Source organism: Caloenas nicobarica, chromosome 1 (assembly GCF_036013445.1).
Source record: "Caloenas nicobarica isolate bCalNic1 chromosome 1, bCalNic1.hap1, whole genome shotgun sequence".
NCBI classification, from domain to species: Eukaryota; Metazoa; Chordata; class Aves; order Columbiformes; family Columbidae; genus Caloenas; species Caloenas nicobarica.
Genome location: NC_088245.1, coordinates 182301341 through 182322606, shown reverse-complemented (window position 1 = coordinate 182322606; position 21266 = coordinate 182301341). Strand labels below are relative to the sequence as shown.

The following is a 21266-nucleotide window of genomic DNA, read 5'->3' as shown; positions in this document are numbered from 1 at the left end:
CCTTAGCCTAGGGAAAGCTGACTGCTTCTTGTGTTTTCTTATGGTATTGCAGAAGGATCAGAACTGGTCCTTCGAATTGGGTGGATTTCCAGAGGAGAGCTGTTTTTCTTCGCAGTAATGGTGGGGAGGGAGAGCTGGAAGTATATATATTTATCCTATGTAGGAAACACTTTCTTTTATAATAAGGTTGGCTAATGTTCCCCGTCCTCCTTTCATGCTGACAGTGACATTCCCATTGGTTCCTCTTTCATGGGATGTTTTCAGACATCTATTTCTATTTCTATTAGTCAGGGAGTGGCTTCTAGGCTTATGACTTTCAGCTGAGAATAACTCATGCCACCCCCTGTGTTTGCTTTGATACAAGAGACTGTTTGCTATCATCTCTCTGTTGTATCACAGGTTTGTTGTGATGAACAGATGAGCCAGCTATGCAGTAGATTTGTTCATTTGTCTTTAATGGTCATATTGTGTCTTCAGATTTTCTTGCTTATGCCATCGTTTCCCTCCTCAGTCTACCCAGGAAGAATACTTACCTCCAAGCGTTCTGGTTTCAAATGTAGTAATTTATATAGAAAATGACATGATAACAGGCATATCTAGTACTATAAGCTGTCTAATTAAATTTCACTTGCTTTTTCCAAATTAATGTTTCCTATTTTAATAAGAATACTGTGAAATTAATTGTTGAAAACAAGCCCTCCTTGCACAATTTGATGTGCTTTCATATCTGACTTCTACTGCCTATTATTTCTGCTGCTTCTAGAGATCATGCAATTATGGTGATTCATGAGTACCAATGAATTCCCAGTCCAAAGAGCTGATAACATTACACAGATAAGGGAGACAAAAGATGTGAAGAAGGCAGAGGTACCGAAAACCAGTGTGTTGGTCTTCTACTGCTCTAACACATGCATTTAAAAGTGTATCTTTTAGTTTGTATTGGTCACAGTAAGCTCCCATTATCTTCAATGGAAGCAAATAGGCAGGTCTGTAAGAAACTGCCACCAAATCCTGTGATGTGAACTAGGGGACACTGAAGATCAGTTCTGTAAAGATTTAAAAAATAATAACAATAAAAGTATCTTTTACAGCCATGAATGGTGAATGTGTTGGCACAGGCAGTTGTGCAGACAGGATGAAGAAGTTCAGAAAGGGATTAGACGAATTTGTGGGTAAACAGACATTAACGCGAATAGGTCGTTTCTTAAATTCTTGTAAATCTCCAATCTGCCCTTGGAGGGACCTGTCTCCCCATGCTGAGCCAAGGGTGAGGTGACTGGTTTGGTCTTTGAAGTATAACTTTCAGGAATATTATGAATTTAGGCATATTAATCCCACCCTAAGAGCCTAGGTGATTTTCATAGGGCCACAAAGATCATCAGTAAGGGGAACGTTCCTAAAATGTTACTAAATCCAGATCTTCATAGTATCTAGGCCAATCTCTACAGTGTCATCCTTTCTGTCAGTCTAGTTGAGTAAAAGAAGTTACTCATCCCTGCAGCTCTGGTAGATGTTGTTCTCTTTCTGATTTTACCTGCTTTAGGTAAAACACTTGTAAAAGTCTATCAGATGAGTGAGCTGTGTCCATTTCAGACATACAGTGCAGCAGACTGTAGGTTAGTTGCTGGTATTTCTTCATCTTGAGGCATGGAGGTCTTGTTGCAGATGAGGAGACTTGGGTCCCCTTCTGAGCATAAAAAAATCATAGATTTATAAAATTGCAAGTCACACTATGAAGTCTTTGCCTTTTTTTTTTTAATAAAGTTGCATTGTGAGTGATCAGAATAGCCTGTGGTATGATTCATTACAATAATTTAATTATTTTTTTAAAAATCTATTTTAAAAATTAAATTTGATAGTCACTGCTTAAGCCAGATAATGTGTTTTTACACTCTCTTTTTGCAGGTCTATCTTTCCTATCCATCCTTCTTTCAGAATAGTGGTCTTAGCAGAACCTCCTGTCATTGGAAGTAGTACCCAACAATGGCTGGGTCCAGAGTTTCTGACACTGTTTCTTTTTCATCATGTCCGCTCTTTAAGCAAGAGTGAAGAAATTCAGGTTATTAAAGAAACGGTAAGTACGTTCAGTATTTTAGGCACTTACTGACTATTGCTTACCGAACATGATTATTTACTACATTAAAAATGTTTTGCTATTTCAGTGTAGCATAAATGAGTTCATATTCAAAGCTTATCAGAGCAGCATGTATGCTTATCTTTTAATGGTATTGTTATAAATTGGCATTCTTATATTGATGTTAAATGATGCTGTAATAGAAAAATGCTCTTTGTCAGAACTGTATTCCTTTTTGGTTAACACAAAGCAACTTCAGCAGCTGTATGCTCGTTGCATCTGGGTGTGGCTGTATGTGGAACTCTCATATCTAGCAGTAAGATTAATACTGTTTTTCTTTCAAACAGATTCCAAATGTACCCAGTGTTGCTGTGGAGCAGTTGTTGTCATTAACACACAGGCTTCGGGAGACAAATGATGCCACGGTGAGCTGGTTTGGTTTTTTTTTAAAATTTACTTTCTCCTGTTGTGACTGTTTTAACAAAGGCTGGGTGAAGCACGCTAAGCTGTAGTGTTATTTCAAAGGCTGTCTGATTAGAAAACCAGCCTCAGAAAATTATTGCTGGCAATTACTGCACAACATACTGTAAACTTTTTTGATTTATGGTGTACATTTTTAGAATCTGCATAAATAAAGCTTTTAGGAAATTGTCCAAATCCAAGAGAAGTCAGGCAGAACAGTACACATGTTGTCGGTGAGTGTAGATACATGGCTCACAGTGAAACGTGTTTGAGGTGCCTTTTAAGTAGGCATGGATATAATCATGTGTGTCCAAATATTTTTTGATTACTTTGCTTTAGTCGTTGGAACTTTGATAACTGAAATTATTGGGGCTTTTTGGGCAATGAGAACTACGTAGCCATTATAAAATGCCAATGGGCAACAACAAAGACTATGAAAAGAGAAAGCTCCAGAACTCCTGACTGCTTTACTGCTACAGGCTATTCTGTTAAAGCAGTCTTGTCAAGAAAAATAGGTTCTGCTGACATAGTAACCACAAAATTCTTTAAAAAGAAACGGTCAAATCATGGTGGAAAGAAAAAGAAATTCTTACTATGGCAACTGAAGTACTGGATGTTTTTAATGTAAATAAAACGTAAAACATTTTTAGTGGAATCCAGCAGTTTAACTGGTATGCAAATGTAATCTATTCTCCTTAGTTTTCATGATGGGTAATAGTTTTTGCAGTATTACTATTTAAGAACCCGAGGAGAGACTGTTATGCTCTTCTGAGCTTAAAAAAAAACTAAATAAAAATGTTGACTTTTAGGTACACCTTTGGAACAGTGTCGTTATTATCTGTTTAGCTTCCTACACCTAATGTGTAAATGTTTTGGCCTTGATATACTTGGAGACATACCATGCCTGAGCAGAGCATTACAAAAATCCTTTCCAAATATGTTGATGTCTATAGCATTGTGAAATATCTAAATGAAGTATATGATGTTGGATGAGAAGTGAGTCACGGTATGGATCGAGGGAGAATTCTTGTAGATCAGCAGTGACATGAGACATGTTGGGAATAGCACAGCACGCCTGTGGGCGGAAGTGTGTGCCTTAGGTATGTCAGGCTATTTATAGAATTGCCTAAGTAAGTGAGCCTCTGCCAGAGATTATCCTGAAATATTAACCATTGTTTGAAGTGATTTTTTTTAACAATAGAAGAATACCTGTAGACTACTCAGCCTGTGGGCGTTGTCTGCGTCATTGTGATTGTTTGCTTGACTTACAATATAATCTAGAGACCACAATCAAGATCCTGTTGAATTAGATGCCTTATAGATATGTATTACAAAGACTGTCAGTAACCCAATTTTGAGTTTACAGTGTTCAATATAGAATATATTTAAAAAAACCAAAGCAAAACAAAAAAACACAGCAAGCAGATAAAATAAATGAGGAAATTTCGTTCCCAAAACTTTAGTTGCCAGTTGCAAATATTCAGAAGCCGTGATACAGCTTTTCATCTGTGGTCCTGTCCTCTATGCTTATTTACTTCAGTGCAGGATCTGATGCTGTGTATAATTTAGACTTTAAAATCCCCATGGCCTGAGAGATTGGACTTGCCAAGGTGGTGCGGTGTATGAAACACACAGCGAGGGTTCTGGCTGGTGAGCGGGGATAAGGAGGACACAGTGCTCAGTCCTTTCCCTTGCCCATGCCTCACATATGGCTGAGTAAGTCTTGAAATATCAATAACACTTGAAATGCCATCGTTGACATTGTCCGTAATGCTGGGTGGTGAACTCTGATGGGTCAGGAGATGCTTCACCGTCTTCTGTTAGTGAAAGCAGGAGGTGTAGGAGTAGTAACCTTTGCCATTACCCCAATATAAATCATTCTTGCTGATTGCTCAGAGCTATGCTAAGAAGTATTATCCTTTGCTTTCTCAGCATTTGAGAAAAGCTTTGTATAATTTAACAGACTTAAAAAAAATTAATGCTTGTTCGTCAAAACTGCAGTTTTCCGGTGGAAAGAATTGGTGTTAAGACATTTCTCATGCTTAAGAATTATTAAGAGGGGGAAAAAAGACTCTGAAATTAATGAAGTGTTGCTTTTCTCTATTTTTTTTTCCCCTGGATGGCAAATTTCAGGATTTTTTCCTATCGAAACAGCATAATATATTAAGATAATTATAATGCAGTTAGAAATCATTTATATGAACCAAACCAAAATGTTTTTAAATTACCTAATTAAAATATTTCACTTGACCCGGGCAAAGCATGGCGTGACTTATCAGATCACACACATTGTTGTGTGTTTCCTGCTAAAATAAGGAACCTATTTGTATTAGATCCCTTCATCCGGTAGATATAATTATAGAATGATTTCGTTCTCAGTCCTTATAGCTCTCTTTATATACATGGTCACTTATTTTGGGTTCTTGTTTGTTTGTTTTTTTAAACGTTGCTGTATTTGTTTGAGGTCTGCCTTCCCAGGCGTTGAACCGTTTTTGTAACTCTTTGCTGAACCGCGTCCAGTTTTTAGCATTTATTTTAACATGTGGACAACAGAAAAGGACGCGGTGTTCCAGTCCCGGCCCGCCCCCAACGGCATGTGCGGAGGTGATACAATCTCCCTACTGCTGCCCAGGGTTGTCTTGTTTGTACGGCCAAGAATCCTGCCAGACCCTCCTGCCAGAGCATGACATGTGCAGCTCGTATTAAGTTTGCGAAGAGCAGATGAGTTTTCAGGACATTGATCCATTTACAGCAGCTGACCTCCTTCTTGTTAATAGTGCTTAGTGTTAGGTTTTATACAGCTAATAAAATTCAGTTAGCAGCACATTTTTCTTCCTGTTGCTTATCAAGTGAAATCATAAGGCTAATCTTTTGATGACATAATGATTTCCATGGCAGTGAATTGCTGCAACAAATACAGAATTACAAGCTTGTGGATTAAAAATCACAGGCTGCTGTAGGAGGCAGAAAGCACCCAGGATTTAGGAGAAAAGTTGAAATAATTCCTTTTGGATTACTTTTCTCTCACGACTTGTTCAGTTTTAATCCCTGAAATCCAGTCCCAGAGATCAAATAATTAAACTACCTTGTATTTCTTTACAGGCACAGTCACTGGCTTCATCTTTATCTACTCGACAACTATTGCGAATTTGTCGCCGACTGTCACAACATCCAGATGAAAGCCTTTACTATGCTGTTAATAAAGCTTGCCTTTCCAGGTAGAAATAATAGTCTTGGTGGACGTTCAAGAGCTGCTTGGTCAGTTGCTAACATGCAAGAAAGCTTTAAATGCGTTTTAGTAGATGATACAACTGCTGCCTTGCTCCTTAGAGTCTGTCATTTCTTTAGTAGTAGTTCTGTGGTATCCTCAAACTTAGGAGATAAGTAGAAATGACTTTGTACTCTTTTCTTATCTTTATGAAGATGTTTCGTGACATTATATAGATTAGGCCACCATTATCGGCATTACTTCACTGTCTCAAAACATGCAAAGCAGAGTTATATTAATGTGTAGGATGACTAGATGTTTGGTGAAGGCTTGGTTTCAGTTCTAAAAGCTGTATCTAGAGAAGTTGTGAGCATCTAGAGGTCGGTGGGGTTTCTTTTGTTTAGTTTAGTTTAATTTTGTTTTTTCAAAAGAAAGCAATCAGTTATCAAAAGGTTTGGAAAACTGAATGGGCTGAGGTCTGGGCACCTCAGAGCTCACTCTTTCTCTTCGTAACCTGGGGCCCAAGTGAACTGAGTGAAGAGAAAAGGTATTTCCAAAAAAACCCATTCTTTCTATTGTAGTTCTTACTGGCAGTGAAATGAGGACATTACATACTTCCAGTCCTGATCCATTCTACTTCACAACCCTGTTGCAATGTTAGAAAGCACTGAAGACTTTTAAAATGAGCATGCAGCCACAAATGTAGTTCCTTGCCTATGGAAGAAGCTCAGTTTCTCTCCGTAAGGGTAGGTGAAATGTTGAAGACTATTTGAGTGTGAAAGGAATAGGCATTCAGGGTTTAGAGTCCAAGTAAAGCTTCGTACTGATTTTAGATCACAGAAAATACTGAAATCTTGAAAAAAAAAAATCCTTATATTACAACTTCCCTATTATTTTTCTTCATTTAGATTTTTACCAAACCTTGCCAGATCAGCTTTACATAAAAATCTGCAGGATTCTGGTGTTGAAAGAAGACCAGATGACATAAAGAAACGAGAGGAAAAGGATTACACATGTAAGCTTCTGTCATCTTTGTGCTGCTCTTCATGGGTGTTGCTTGAGCATATAAAGGTGTATTAAATATCCTCAAAATTAAATATAGTTTGATCCCTTTGACTTTATTCTACCAGAGTGCAGGTGCTGCTCTCAGTATGTTGATACTTTTGCATTATCTGCTATATTCCCAGATCATGGGCTTCTGTTCTCCATCGTGTTTAAGTGTTTCCCAGTCTATAAGATCCATGGCCTTAGGCATTCTTGGACTGCCTTTTTTATTTATTTATTTTCCTCATCACTGTTAACTACTCTTCTCGACAGTTACAGCCTTGTTTTGATCTTAATATTTCTCTGCTCTGATTTTTACCATTGCTTCTTTCCGTCCACTGTTAAAATCAGCCTTTTTCTCATTGAGACTCTTGCAAAAGTCTTGGGTTATGTTTTGCTTTCATTGTGGCACACACTTCTTTGTTAGTTTCCCTTCTTTTTATTCTCTTTAAATTGCTGTGGTTGTTACATGTCGCCTTTACCAAGCAGGTCTTTGTTTCTTTACCTCATTTAAGTTGCACTTGTTTGCAGTAGCCTCCAGTGCTACGCATATATTTCTGCTTCTGCCATTTTTCTCACTTCTGCTTTCTCATTCTGGCGTGACCCCTAGTCTTCATGCTGTCTGTCTTTTCATATCTTTTGTCAGGCAGCACACTTTGAGCAATTTGCCATTTTTCATTCGCTAAGATTTTCTTTATTCTGCTTCGCCAGTGTTATCTCTGCTGTCATTCTTCTGTATATTTATTCTCAGTTCTGTGATGTATTTTACTGCTAGATCTTTGCAGTATTAAATACATTTTTGGTTTTAATTAATGAATTCTGGTTTTAGAGATTTTATTTATATGTGTATATATATCAAAATATATATGTAGATACAGATATATTATATTGTATGTAATAGATACTTTAATATATTGTCTATATATGTATACATGCATATGTACATATGCAGCCATCCATGTATTATTATATCTGTATTTGCTTTTTTGTATGTATAAAAACTATATATATAAAATAATTTGAACTCTGGCCAGTCGTGTGTTGCTACTTACTTACCATTCTTTTTTTAATCTGGACACATCCCTTGAATTTTCTTTACGTTTCTCTGTTTTGTGGCATAAAGGTAGAATCATATAAATAATAGATGAACAACTGAAAACATTTGTCTTGAAGTCAGGCTTTTTTTCAGTTTTACACCTTAGCAGATTAAGAAATTAGTGGCAAAAAATATTACTATTTTTATTGCACAATATTATTATTTACACTTAGTTTTTGTTTTCCTAAGGACAGAATTTATGGTTCTTTTGATCTAAGATATTTTTCTAATGTACTTTTTCTTTCAGAGCTGTATTTGAAGGTTGTTTCAATGAACACAAATTTAGCCAGTTTTCACCAAAATGTTACATGTGTCCACATTCTGGCATTAACCCATTTGAAAAAAAAGTAATACTGGAAGGGAGAATCAACAGTGACTCTGCTGTTGTGGGTCGTCCCTGGTTCTCAGCTGAGGACCCACACAGCTGCTCTCTCACTCCCCAATGGGACAGGGAGAAACAACAGGGAGGATGAGAGTGAGGAAACTTGTGGGTTGAGGAAATGTAACCAAACGATATTAGTGATATTCCAATAATGTGAGTATGAAATTAAACCAAAACAGCGGCCACATCTTCTAGTGTTTCTTATGGTACTTTTCCCATTCCCCTATTCATCATTTATTGTAACAGCCTTCTTTGCAATTTTAAAGTGAATTTAAATTCATAATAATGCAACCTCTTGTTAACGCAGATTCTTCCAAGCATTCTCATTCTTTAGATAGAAATCATTTACTGCAACCCACAGCCTTGTTAAAATTTGTAAATTGTCACTCAGGTGTTGGGGATTGATCGCTTGTCTGTCCAGAGGATGCTGTTAGTGATGCATTTCCTTGTTTCCTGAAAAATGTCTAGGTGAAATAAAGGATGGGATTCTGAAGATCGGGTCTGTGACGATGCCAATTTATGACTCAACCGAGAAAATGAAAGTGCCTGATGTTTTGTTTTATGAAAATGCACAAGTAAGTACGAACCTTTGGCTTCCAAGGTAGAAAAGGTTTGTTACATGTGTAATAATGTGCATGCTCATATATATTAAATAATTTACCAACTAAATTTTAAGGGTATATTTCTGAAGTAGTTTCTTGAGGTTAAAATTCATTTCACAGGATTCAATGCTTGTTTCAAATGTGTCTTCACCATCCCTTTGTGAATAGATTGTAACAATCCTGTTGAACATTCATAAAATATGAAGTAATAACAACTGAAACTGAATTTTATTTAGAATGCTTTGATCACATGTGGTGTTGAGTTTGGTTTTTTTTATTTGTGCTTTTTTTTTTTTTTAACTGCCGCTGGATTGATCCACTCTTAGGGCTGGATTATCGATTCCATCCTGAGACCCTGTTTTACAGGCTTGTCACATGAAGTTGTACCTGCCTTTTATTAGAGTTAACACTGCATGTTTGAAAAGCAAGGCGAAGAGTAACTAGTTATTAGTTAATTGCTTATTAATTATTTCTTAAAACTAGTTTAGCTTATTACTTAGTCATTAGTGTGAATCGTGTTAATTAATTCATAGTAGTGAAGAGTAGGAGTAATTAGTGAACACAAAAAAAGGGAAGGGCTTGGTGACTCTGGTTGTTTTGGGTTTTGTTTCCTCCCACCCTTTTGCAGATGCAGGTGTACTGCAACTTCCTTCTCCATCTAGCCTGGAAGCCTCAAAACTGTCAGACAAGGGTATCCTCGGCAAGAGAATTACCCTCTGAGTTGCCTCTAGAATATTTTGCCATTGAAGTGCAACACTAATAACGTGATCTTGAGACATGTTTTTCTTTCAGGGACCTGGTGTGGGTTTACTTGCTTTTCCTTTCTTATTCTTTTTTCCTCTCTCACTTGCAATTTCTCCAAAGAAGGGCTTATGCTACATGGGTATCACTTGCTGAAGGTGATGACAGGCCGGTCAAGGGGAACAGATGACAGTCTTCTGCATCTTCCCCACTAACATTTCATGTGAGGTTTTGTTCTGCGTTGCCATTTTGGTGAAGTATTTAAGTTGGGTCTGTTGGAAACGAAAGCCTGAGTCTTGCTAGGACTTACATCTGCATTGTTTTTTCCACCTTCTTGCTTAGAGCTTCAGAAGACTCTATGCAACCTGTGTTCAGATATTATGCATCTTTTTTATTTAGGCAACATCTGTTAAAAATGCTTCAGAGAATGAACTGTTCTGTATCTGTCCCTGGTAGCTGTGCACTCTGAATGCTGAAGGAAACAACCACCAAATACCAGTCAGGATAGTTGCTCCCATTTCTAAATGTATTCTACTCTTGTTTTCTGTGTTGCTAGTTTGTAGTTTGGCCATTCAAGTGATGTAATCATCATTTAGCAAAACCTGCTGGAGGACACATTTGATTTATGAGTCTAGTGCAATACTTCCTCTCTGCTATCTAAAAACTACAGAAATAAACCAAAACAGAGAAAAAAAATATATCCTCAGCTCTTTGCAGTGCTGCACAGTGTAATTAAATACATAGTTTTTGCTTCTGTGTGTTTGGTCTTTAAACATTTTATGTTCCAGTGGAATTTGGCATTGCTGTGGAACATTGCTGTTGGTCTACAAGTGGCACAGAGATGGAAACAATTTTAGGTGTTATGCCGATTGCCAGCTTTTGCCAGGCTTTAGGGAGCATGGACTATTCAAGTCGATGCAATATTGATGTGTCTAGATACAAGTCCTTTGGTAAACAGTTAATCTAAAATGTCTGCATGCATCTTAATACAATGCTAATTTAGGGCCTGATGCAAATTTTAAAAAAGTATCAATACAGAGTATCTCTTGTGGGAAAGCTGTTCTGCAGGGAAACTGTAATGTACACATATTTGTGTACATTAGGATAAAAGAAGTAGTCATCAGAAGGAAGCATTCGTGCCTTAGCAATAAAATAAAAAATGTAGTGAGTGTTTGTGGTAAAACTGGCTTCCTAGGATTTATGCTGTATCTGGTCAAAGTTATTATCATCAGTTATAAAGTTCCTGTATATATACCTGCCAGAAAATACAGTAATTTGCCTTGAAGTTCTCTCCTTAAATTGCGTATTGACTATTCAGTAGTCTTTTGATGTGCCTGGTTAGGATTTTGTGGTATTAAGCTGTGTTTGCAAGAGTTTCGTTCCCCACCTCCAGCCTCTGTTCTGGAGAGATTTGAAAACCTAAAACATCTTTCACACAGTTAGAAACTGAGCGTTTCTATTCTCAGAAATTACAGGGAAGCTACTGTTTGTTTCTTTTTTTTTTTTTTTTTTTTCAAGATCAAGTACTAGAGATGAGACGATAAAGTGAAAAAAAAATGTTTATCTAAACGCAAGCATTCATTTCTCTAAGTAGGTTGTCTGACCTACTTACAGATGACCTGTTTTTACCAGATACAGTGGAGAAATATGCACGGCTATTGTGGGTAAAGTAGTCTGCATTGCCACATTATCCTTTAATCCTTTAATCCTTTTAAACAAATTATTTGTGAGGAGCAAGATAAGGTTAAATGATGTACAGTGTGTGTTACTTTTTATCATATTGTATATGTGTAAAATACACCTCAAGCACTTTGGCTTCCATTAGGCAGTCTAATTTAGAAGACACATAATAAACACTTTTAGACTTGAGCTTGTGTTTTCCTGATTTTGTTTTCCTTGAAAAAGAGCTTGATTAGAATAGAAAAATGTATTTGTCATTAAGTTAGACCTGGTGTTTAATAAAATAAATACGTATAATTTACATATTCATGTCAGCTGCCTTTTATTGCCTCGGTTTGGTTTCTGTAAAGTCCTACCTGCTTCCTCCCAGTACAATTGCTGGAAAATTGTCATACACTTATTAATCAAAGTTCTTGCACTTGGGGTGACAAGCGTTCAACCAGGCTAAAATTAAATGCATTAGAAGTGACTACAGAGAATTCTGTATATTTAGGGAAATCAGACACCCACAGTCGGTTGCAGCAGAGGAAATACATAAGGAGAATCAATATTTTTGTTTCATTGTTTTAGTCTCTGGATAGATTGCCTCTGCTATTATTGGCTGAGAGACTCATGCTATGAAATTAATAGCTGGAAGCATAAAATTCAAAAAATTTTGGCCCCAAATCCTGAAAGTTCCAGTTGTACTGCTGTCATTAGTGAATGTATAAATTTGAGAGTATAAAAACAATGGTGAAAATTGTGCTTTTGTTTCTGTAGCACATGATGGTAATGGAAGATATGCTCAAGGACTTTCTGCTGGGAGAACATCTTCTTTTAGTTGGCAATCAGGTGAGTTAAACATCTCTTAAAGTGCTTGGAACAAATGCATTAATGAATAATGAAATTAAATCTCTTTTTTGCTTCATTGAAATTGCATTCATTTGTACTACTGAGCTATTTGGCCAATTTTTTGATTCTTTATCTAGTAGTGTCCGTGGGTTTTATGGGAACGTGTGAAAAATGTAAATGCCTTAAATGTTTTTTTACAATACTATCAGAGTAAAAAGTCAAAACATTAAAAGTTATATGTAACATCATTATGATTAAAATCTTCAGTTAATAGTTTTGGATATTCTTTGTGGCTATATATCAAACCCTTCATTTAAAATGGCCAGTGGTACATAAGAGGTGTGCATATAAGTATTATCTAAATCTTATTTATTGATAGCAAAATACCAGTTTTGTCTAGAAGAGATATATTTGCTTTATTCTTTGGTTAATATCTTTGTTGATGGAGACTTTCGTTAGTGAGATCATTGGGGTTGTTACGTTCTTTTAGTTGGTCTTTGCTGTTTCATGACTCTGTCTAATAGTTTATAAGCTCCCCAAGATGAGATACGGGCAAATGTTTTCCAACTGGGTATGTTTGAAAGTCTTTGTTCTTCAGAACCACCTTAAACTATTACTGGAACTGCTAGCTGACTTGAACAGAATTATATACTTTGCTAGTTAGCTCTGAAAAAAAAGAGAGCTTTTGTTATTATTTCTGTCATACTTCCCAAGCTACCAGGTTATTTTTTCCCTCATAAAGTAAATCTCCCTTTAGTTTGGCTTTCCCTTAGCAAGGATACAATCATTTTCTAGCAGATGTTTCTCCTTATGTTTTGCAATAGCCTTTGGAAAAAGTCTAACACAAAACACTAAGGGTTTAACCTATGTGACAAGAAATATAAAATGCTAATTGTTATTAATGTGCCTGTGTTAAAATGACAGTGTACAGTTTTATACAGTCTCATCAATTTAGAGTCCCTGTTAACAGCTTGAATTTATGAAGATCCTGTCCTTGAAACCTTTGTAGACTTTCGCCAGATGATGCCAGCTCCTCCCAAAAGGCTTCGTCTGTTGATAAATAGAAATTAATCTATTTTAGAAATTAAATAAGATCTATTTATTCTATTTCATAAGTAGCGCTCTCTGTGTCATCTTCTGAGTTGGTATTGCAAATGTTATGTAGTACAGGTTGCCTGCAGGACCTGCTGTCAGGGATCAGCAAGAGTGGGCTGCTCCATAGGGGAACGGAGGCAGGGACAGTGTCCTGAATGATGAGGTCCACAGTCCTACAGTGTCCAAGGAAGATCTGGGTACAAGAGCCATGCTCAGCCAAGTGCCCAGTGGCTGCCAGACGGGTCCGTGGTGACGAGACCGGTCTGAGGTCAAGCTGGGAAGTCAAGTCAGCAGGTCCAAGCTGGGCTCAACAAGGTACAGGGCCAGGCACAGCACCGCTGCAGGGGAGGTTGGGAAGGAGCCCAGGAAAGAGCCCGAGTGTCAATGCAGCTCCCAAGCAGTGGGGGGCAAAGGGGACCTCCAGGAGGCAGCTCCACCACCTCAGAGCTGACCTTCAGCACAGGCAAGTAAAAACCAAGGTGGGGGGGAAGAGCTTGCAGAGCCCGGTGCTACACTCGAGGCCCTGACATGTACTTCGTATGTTCTACCAATTCGGCAAAAAAATTTTGAAGACTATGTGATCACAATTTCTAGGGTGTAAGGTACTTTCCCAGCAGTGGTATAGTCATCTTTAATAATTTAATGTGTGCCACATTTTCTCTAAGCTTATGAAACTCTAATTGGAGACAGTTTTAAAAGATGTAACTGGGTTGAAGTATTGGAACGTACTGCTTTGATTCTAGACATCAGCTCAGCTGTACCGTTAAGTTGGAAAATCATTTGATTTGCTGTGATTTGTCTTTGGCAAATCAGTAATACAGGTTTTGTTTTTTAAGTGCTAACATACTTTCTGAGTGCTTCCAGATTTATTCTTTACTAATTTGTTCCACTGTTTTTATGTGTGACTAAGAAAAGGCCAACTGGCCCATTCTTTTTGAAATACTATTTTTTAAGTTTGAGCACTGTATTTGCCGTTCTGCAGTCTTTTAGGACCACACCAATCATCCTTCATTTTTCAGGTATAGTAACTAACCATTTAGAAATTACTTGGCTTATTCCTTGAATATATGACTGTAAATTACTACAACGTGTGATGAATCCTGTTTCAGTATTTTAAAGCAACCATATTACCTCAATATGCTTTATACCATACATGCAGATACCTTCCCATTGAAGATATTAGTGTTTAAAGCCTCCTTTTTTTTTTAAGCAAGTGATTAAAATATAATCTTTCACTGTTCAGCTACTTTAACAGTCCAGTTTGTAATAAGAAGGTAGAGTTTTATGATTGCTTGATACATGTATCAGTGTATACCTGTGTTTTGCATTTGGAAGAAATAGATAATGTTTTTGTGTGGACATATGAAGTGCTATTTTGAGTTCCTTTCTGTTGTATTTCTTGTTGGTGAATGAGTGAATCATTGAAATTCCATGTAAATAACTGACAATTCAATTTTTCTGAACCTGGGTATGTCAAAATGTATGATTAACATCCCTTTGGATGCCAGTGTCGTTTCCTAGATATTTAAATGAGTTGGCATATACTTTAGAATATAATGTGGTCCATCAAAATGATGACTATGTAAGTTAGTGTCTCCTTTCAACTGTGCTTGAATGTGCAAGGCTTGACCTATACTCTTTCTTTTAGAGACTAGATTTGGGTTTGCTGGGTTGCCTGGATTCAGTTTTCCTATTTTCGATCTTTGGTTTTCATAACATATGTATGCACACAAATTTTCTGTTGGCTTAAGTCCGTTCTCATTATTTCAAAGTCTGCAAATTTCGTCTCTTCTGTGTGTTCTTTTTAATTAGAGCTGTCTGATGAGAGTCCTTTTACCAAGACTGATTTCAACATTTGAACTTTGACGATCAGTATTTGAAATTCAGTAAATCGAAATTAAATTATCTTGTTGGATGTTAGGGACCTGCTTTCTTAATGAAACCGAGGAGGTGTTGAAGACAACTGTTAGATACTAACACATATTTTAGGAGTGTTCAGCTTCTGAACCAAACTACTTTATAACCCAGTTAATTCATTTGTGTTCTCTGATGCTTGTAAGGCCCAGGATTTCACAGCATAATTGTATTACATGAAATATGGCTTCGTCTAACTATTTGCTTACATTGGTTGTTGATTTATTTTGGATGCTAACTGGAATGTGTTTTCATTTCATATGTAAGCAAACAAGTTTCTTCGGGTCCTTGGGAAAGGCAGTGGATAGATATGAATTTTCAGCTATGAAATAGCTTCCAATTAAAGGAAATGCTGGTATTTTAAAGGTGGCTTCTGGTATCGCTTCATTGATGAACCTGTAGTCTGAGCATGAATGAGACCATCCATATTTTCTCGAAGCAGCTCTAAAGCAGCTTCTTCCTTGGCTGAGCGTGAGCAGCTGTTTATGACTCGCAAAGCAACAGGCAAACATCACCAAGAGTCCTGGTTAGCGAAGGTTACTTATTCCGTACTTTTCAGTGACTATTTAGTCATTACATATAGCTCTTACAGCTACTCCCGAGTTTCATGAGGCAGACTGGAGTATTTATTCTTACTACCGAGGAAAATTTTTAGACTGTGTTTTTGTAAGAATTTTCCTGATGGACATTGTGCAGGTTCTGGATTGGCCACTATTTGTTATCTTTTACTGTTTCCTTGAATTCCTGTCTTTGGCAAATAGGAGAGAAACTATGATAATAAACTCAATTTATTAATGTGGGAAACCGTGAAAAATAGAAGTGGCTAAAACACTCTTATTTTTTCTCACAATTTTAATTTTTACATAAAACATTTCCCAAGTTGTTGCGTTTGGAAGTTGTGTAAAGACAGCTGTTGGATGCTTACACCTTTATTGGCCATAGGTGAAGTCTTGGCAAACATCAGCTGGCTCTGAAGATACCAAACAAAATATTCATAGTTATAAGGGGTTTGTGGATTTCTGCAGAGATGGAGGGCTCACAGCCTTGTCACTTCTGAATTATTTTATAGCCCTGAAGTTCTAAAAAACCTAACCACTTGTTAAACAAAGTTCAGGTATTTTATTTGGCATTATTCTGTTGCCATAATTTATAGTATGAGCTGTTCAGATAGCTGATGTTGTAAATTTAAGAGGTTCTGTCTTAGCAATGAATCCTGAATGTTTCTGGTTTTAGGACAGAGTTGGCATACAGGAAGTGTTTAATAACAAGTAGTGTTCATTTTGGCTTTTGAAGTTAATCTATTTTCATCCACTGTTTAAGTATGGCATGACTATAAATATTGTAAATATGGATATAGTATGTATATAGCTTTAAAATACACTTCTACCATGATCTGTCATGAGTTACCTAAACAGCACAGTTGCGATTCTGTTTATAACAGCAGGACACATGCAGCTTGTACCAGGTCCAGGAGTTGTGTGATGCCTTGAGAACGGTATGTGATCTCTGGCCGTGTCTTCATTAATGCTTCACTAGCCCTTATCCATTCCATATGTGTCTTTTGAAAGAATACATATATTTTATTTTCACGTTTCAATATGTACTGCCAATATTCTTAGGTGCATTTTGGTCAGTGTGTGCCTCTCTGCTTGACTGTACCCTGTCAGCTTTGGCACACAGTGCTTGACCTTCTACACTTAGATGATCTTTTACAGCCTTTATACCATTTCCAAAGTGTAGAATACAGCAATGAAAAGTGGCTGGGTGGACATTAACAGCCCATATACTGTAAGCGTTACCAAAATTATGAGGAACATTCTCTTTGTTAATCTTCCTGCAGAGTGGACAGAGGAAATGCAACACACGTTGGAACACCTCATGATCATCAGGACCGTTCCCTATTTGTCATCTTTTGCTTGTTCTTATATTTCCAGAATTCTCAGTTTCTCTTTCGTCTTGTAGTTTGTCCTGGCTTGACTGAAAATGAGTTAATTTTCTTTATTAAGTTAGAAACCTTTCTTTTTCATAGCTAGCACGATCACTATTTGGACTTAGTTTGAGAACAAGAGATAACACCCTGGGACAGAGTTAATGTTTTTAATTGCCCTGATCTGAGAGCCAAGGATGTTCTGAGCGCTCTGCCCACAGGTGTGAGGCATCGAGGAAGGGGGGCATGGATGGGCAGAGCTTGACCGATAGCCAGACTGATCAATAAGTGTTCCATCCCATTAGCGTCATGCTTCATGTTTAAGGAGAGTTGGGATCTTCTGGGTTCTCTGTCGTTCCTTCACCTTCTTCGCTCTTTTTGTTAAGGCCAGGGGAGTTCTGTTCGGGACGTTTAGTTTGGCCTTTTATCATTTTGCAGAGGCCTCTGGGCCTTTCTGCCTTTTTTCTCTCTTCGGGATCAGCCGTTCGGGACCAGGTGCTGCTTCCTGGGCCTGGCTGCTCAGTATGGATGGAGTTTGTGAGGAATTGCGTTGAGTATCTTTTATATTATATTTCTATTATATATATACATATATTTACTAATAGCGTATTAGTATTTTGTTATTTTATTAAACTGTGTTTATCTCAGTCCAAGTTTCTCCCTTCCCTTTCAATTCTCTCCCCTATTTGGGGGGTGAAAAGGGGGGTGGGTGAGCGGCTGTCATGGTTGTATTGCTAGCTTGGGTTAAACCACGACATAGTTATCTTAATTGGCAACCCTTATGGTTATTTCTAGGTATTTGGTACTGGCTGATCTACCCAGTGAAATATCTGTGTTACCAGTATCCCTCCTGCTTTTATGGTAGATTACTTAATAAGGAAGAACTACTTAGGAAAAAAAAAAACAAAACCAAACAAACCTCAAATTATATATTTCTTCTATTCAACAATTATTATTAAGGCTTAATGAATGCTGGAGTTACACATTTTTTCTGGCTTTCCTATTGCTTATGTTCTCTTTTCAACAAGAAAGACAAAGTTGATAATCAAGAAGAACAATCAGAAATGCCATTCTGCCAAATTACTGTTGAGTACAGAAAGCATGTAAATTTTGTCCTTCATTTGATGGTGTGGAATTTCAGACTGTAAAAATCACTCCTCCTCTACGTCCCCATGTACAGGCAAAGTACTTTGCAAGGTAAACAAACACGCCTGTTCCCAGATAGCTTGCAGTCTAATTAGACAATGTACAGAGAAGGGAAAATCAGAAAGAAATGTGAAGTAGAATAAGAATGAAGAATTCTATGAAGGTGCTAAATATTGTGGTAAATAACTTGAAAGAAGATGAGGACAAAATATCTGGCAGCACTTGGTAAAAATGTTGATATGAGCCCACAGTGAGCAGACTATCACTAATACATTAATGTAGTGGCCTTTTGGCACACTTGGTAATTTATTTCTTGATAGCAAAATTTAATTTCATTCTTTCCACTGCCTTTCCTTAATTGAGAGAACTACCTAAATGAACTTTCGGGCTCCCATTAGGAATTTATTTTATTCTTAAAGAATTTAGTAGGACAAATTACTGAGTCTTTCTTAAAGGTATTTAAAGGGACATGGTTGAATAGATTTATCCTTCTGAAGTAATATTATTCTTCTTATCTCACTGTGAAATTGAATTAAGTAGATACTGAAAGTGTAATAATATCAGTCACCAGAAAACTTGAAATAGCAAATGCTTGGCATTTTAACTTTTTTAGTAATAAAGGGCTTTGTTTTCCTTCAACGGGTGTAAAAGTGGACAGCTTCCTCTGCAAGGCAAGAAGATAATATCCTAAACCAAATTTTTATTATTATTATGAACATGAAGAAACTGAGTTTCAAATGAGCTAAATTGGGCCAAGTACTGTGATTTTTTTTTTTTTTTAACCTAAGAATTTCTGTGTGACCGTCATGGAAAACTTTGAAAATATTTCACTTTTACTTGCTACCGTCCTAACGGTGTGTGCACATATGAGAATAGGTGTGTTCTTTAAATGTGTCTCTGCTTACATTGTTGCTTTCTGCCTTTACAAGTTATACTGAAGACCCAGAATAAAAAAAGAATCAATGAATTGATTTCTCTTTCGGATGTTCCTTCCCACAGGTTCCTTCTATTGTAAATTTTTCATATGCTCCTCTCCGTTGAATCACATTTGTCTTACCTCGCTGGAAATGTCAGGATTGCATTTAGCCTGACAGGGCTCTGGGTTGAGGGTTGTACTTAAATTCAGAAAAAGGCATCAACTCTATAAGCTTATCTAGATCTGTAGTCAGAGATGTATCCAAAGCATTTGATTCATTACTTCTATTAGGGAAAAAGTTTATTTGTTATTATGGTTAAATGTTATTATTTTACCACACCATAACTTTTGCATGCCCCAGATGATAAACTCCAAATAAAATAATGAGATCCTAAACCACAGAGCATTCACTGTTGTGACCAATAAATACGTAGATTGCAGCTGGAGCAAGGCTTAAATCACTGCTTTGTGCCACTATTTTCCCTTGTTGCTGGCGTCCAGGTGAGGCAGCAACAACAGGGGCTGTTGCAGGGATCCTCTGGTAGCAACCTCTGGTGTCTGCCGGGGACTCCTCCTGCAATTACCACTCTGCGTTATTCACATTCGTTCCAGGCAGGGACTGATGAGCTTAATAACACCTGGAGCATTTGAGAGAGTTCTGGCTAGGTGCTGCTTGTTGCTCTGGTTATGACAGTACATTTTTTCTAAAAATCAAAAATACATCCTCTGGAGTAAAAATAGCAACCTCAGTCAAAATGTATGTAGTCACAGGAATGTGTCCAGGCGGGTTTTGAATGTCTCCAGAGAAGGAGACTCCACAACCTCTCTGGGCAGGGCTCTGGCACCCTCAAAGTAAAGAAGTTTCTCCTCATATTCAGATGGAACCTCCTGTGCTTCAGTCTGTGCCCACTGCCCCTCATCCTATCGCTGGGCACCACTGAAAGGAGTCTGGTCACATCCTCTTGACACCCATCCTCGAGATATTTATAAGCATGTGCTAAAATTTAATGAAAAGTCAAGATCGTCTTTTATTCCCTAGTAATACAATTTTAAAATTAATTCTAAAATAAAATTTCCTAAGGTGAAAAAGTGATAAACTGCTTTTTTCACCAGTTTCAAAATTTGTTTCATTCTTTTGTAATGACACAGGTGCTCTGCTATGCGGATGGCTGGGTGCTGAAATGGAAAAGGCGTGATTGCTGTGGCTCAGCTGAAGAGTAAAACATGGCAACTTCTTTAACTGCTTCAGTATGACCTGCAAATCATTTAAAAGAAAATAAAAGTGAAGCAGCATGGCTTAGACTTTTTTTTTTTTTCCCCAATAGTGTTGTTTGGTTTTTTTTTTTTAAGAAGAGGCAAACTCAAGTTCAAAATTTGGGTCCGGTTCTTTTAGACTATAACTTTACTGACTTTAGCTGGGCTGTGCAGGGGAGAAATCTGTCCACTACTGTAATAGCTGCATCCTGAATTGCAAAACGCCTCCTGGGACCTACAGCAACCTTGTTTGTATTTGAAATTGCAGTTACTGCTAGAAGATTAAGTCATTTTATCCTTGGTAACAAGTGTTTACAATGTCAGTTAGGAGAATTTTTAACCAAGGGATTATTTTGCTTTCTAATTGCATAATTTCCTTTTTGGTATTCATTAGTGCAGATATTTACTTCCCATTTTTCTATTTCAGTTGTCCCATATGTCTGATGAGATAAAAATTGTCTAATACTTGCTGTCTGAAATATTTTTATTCGGTTCAGCTGAAACATCAACACAGATGTTCTTTTCTCTCTAATTAGCGTATGTTTATATTTCTGTTAAATTAAGTAACTGCAATAGTGAGGATATAAATAACATTCAGCAAGTGTTAATGGCAAACTGGTTTGTCCTCTGAATGGTACCTTAGGCTGCAATAATTTCAAATTACATGAGATTACATTCTGAGTCCAGTTCAAGTTCAACTCAGTCTTTTAGTATGTACATATGAAAGGTAGTTCTGGTTCTTTCTGGTTCAGTAGCTGACTGCTAGTTCTGTGGGTGTCCAGAAGATCCAGCTTGGTCCTTGGCACTGGGTATAGACTCAGGGGAAAGGAGGGTGACTTTGTTGCCATTTTTGTCATTTCTTGGTTTTTAGGTGCCAGTAACTCATTTCAGCTT

General features: G+C 37.2%; 1 protein-coding gene across 2 annotated transcripts in view; it reads left to right on the top strand.

Moving 5' to 3' along the window:
• VWA8 (von Willebrand factor A domain containing 8) overlaps positions 1-21266 on the top strand; it is a 194707-nt gene that overhangs the window by 65715 nt on the left and 107726 nt on the right. For both annotated transcript variants that reach the window (XM_065630544.1, XM_065630535.1), the window contains exons 15-20: positions 1906-2074; positions 2422-2499; positions 5639-5754; positions 6653-6759; positions 8735-8841; positions 12049-12120. In XM_065630544.1, coding sequence (XP_065486616.1) covers positions 1906-2074; positions 2422-2499; positions 5639-5754; positions 6653-6759; positions 8735-8841; positions 12049-12120 — 649 coding nt within the window. The remainder of the gene's footprint in view (positions 1-1905; positions 2075-2421; positions 2500-5638; positions 5755-6652; positions 6760-8734; positions 8842-12048; positions 12121-21266) is intronic.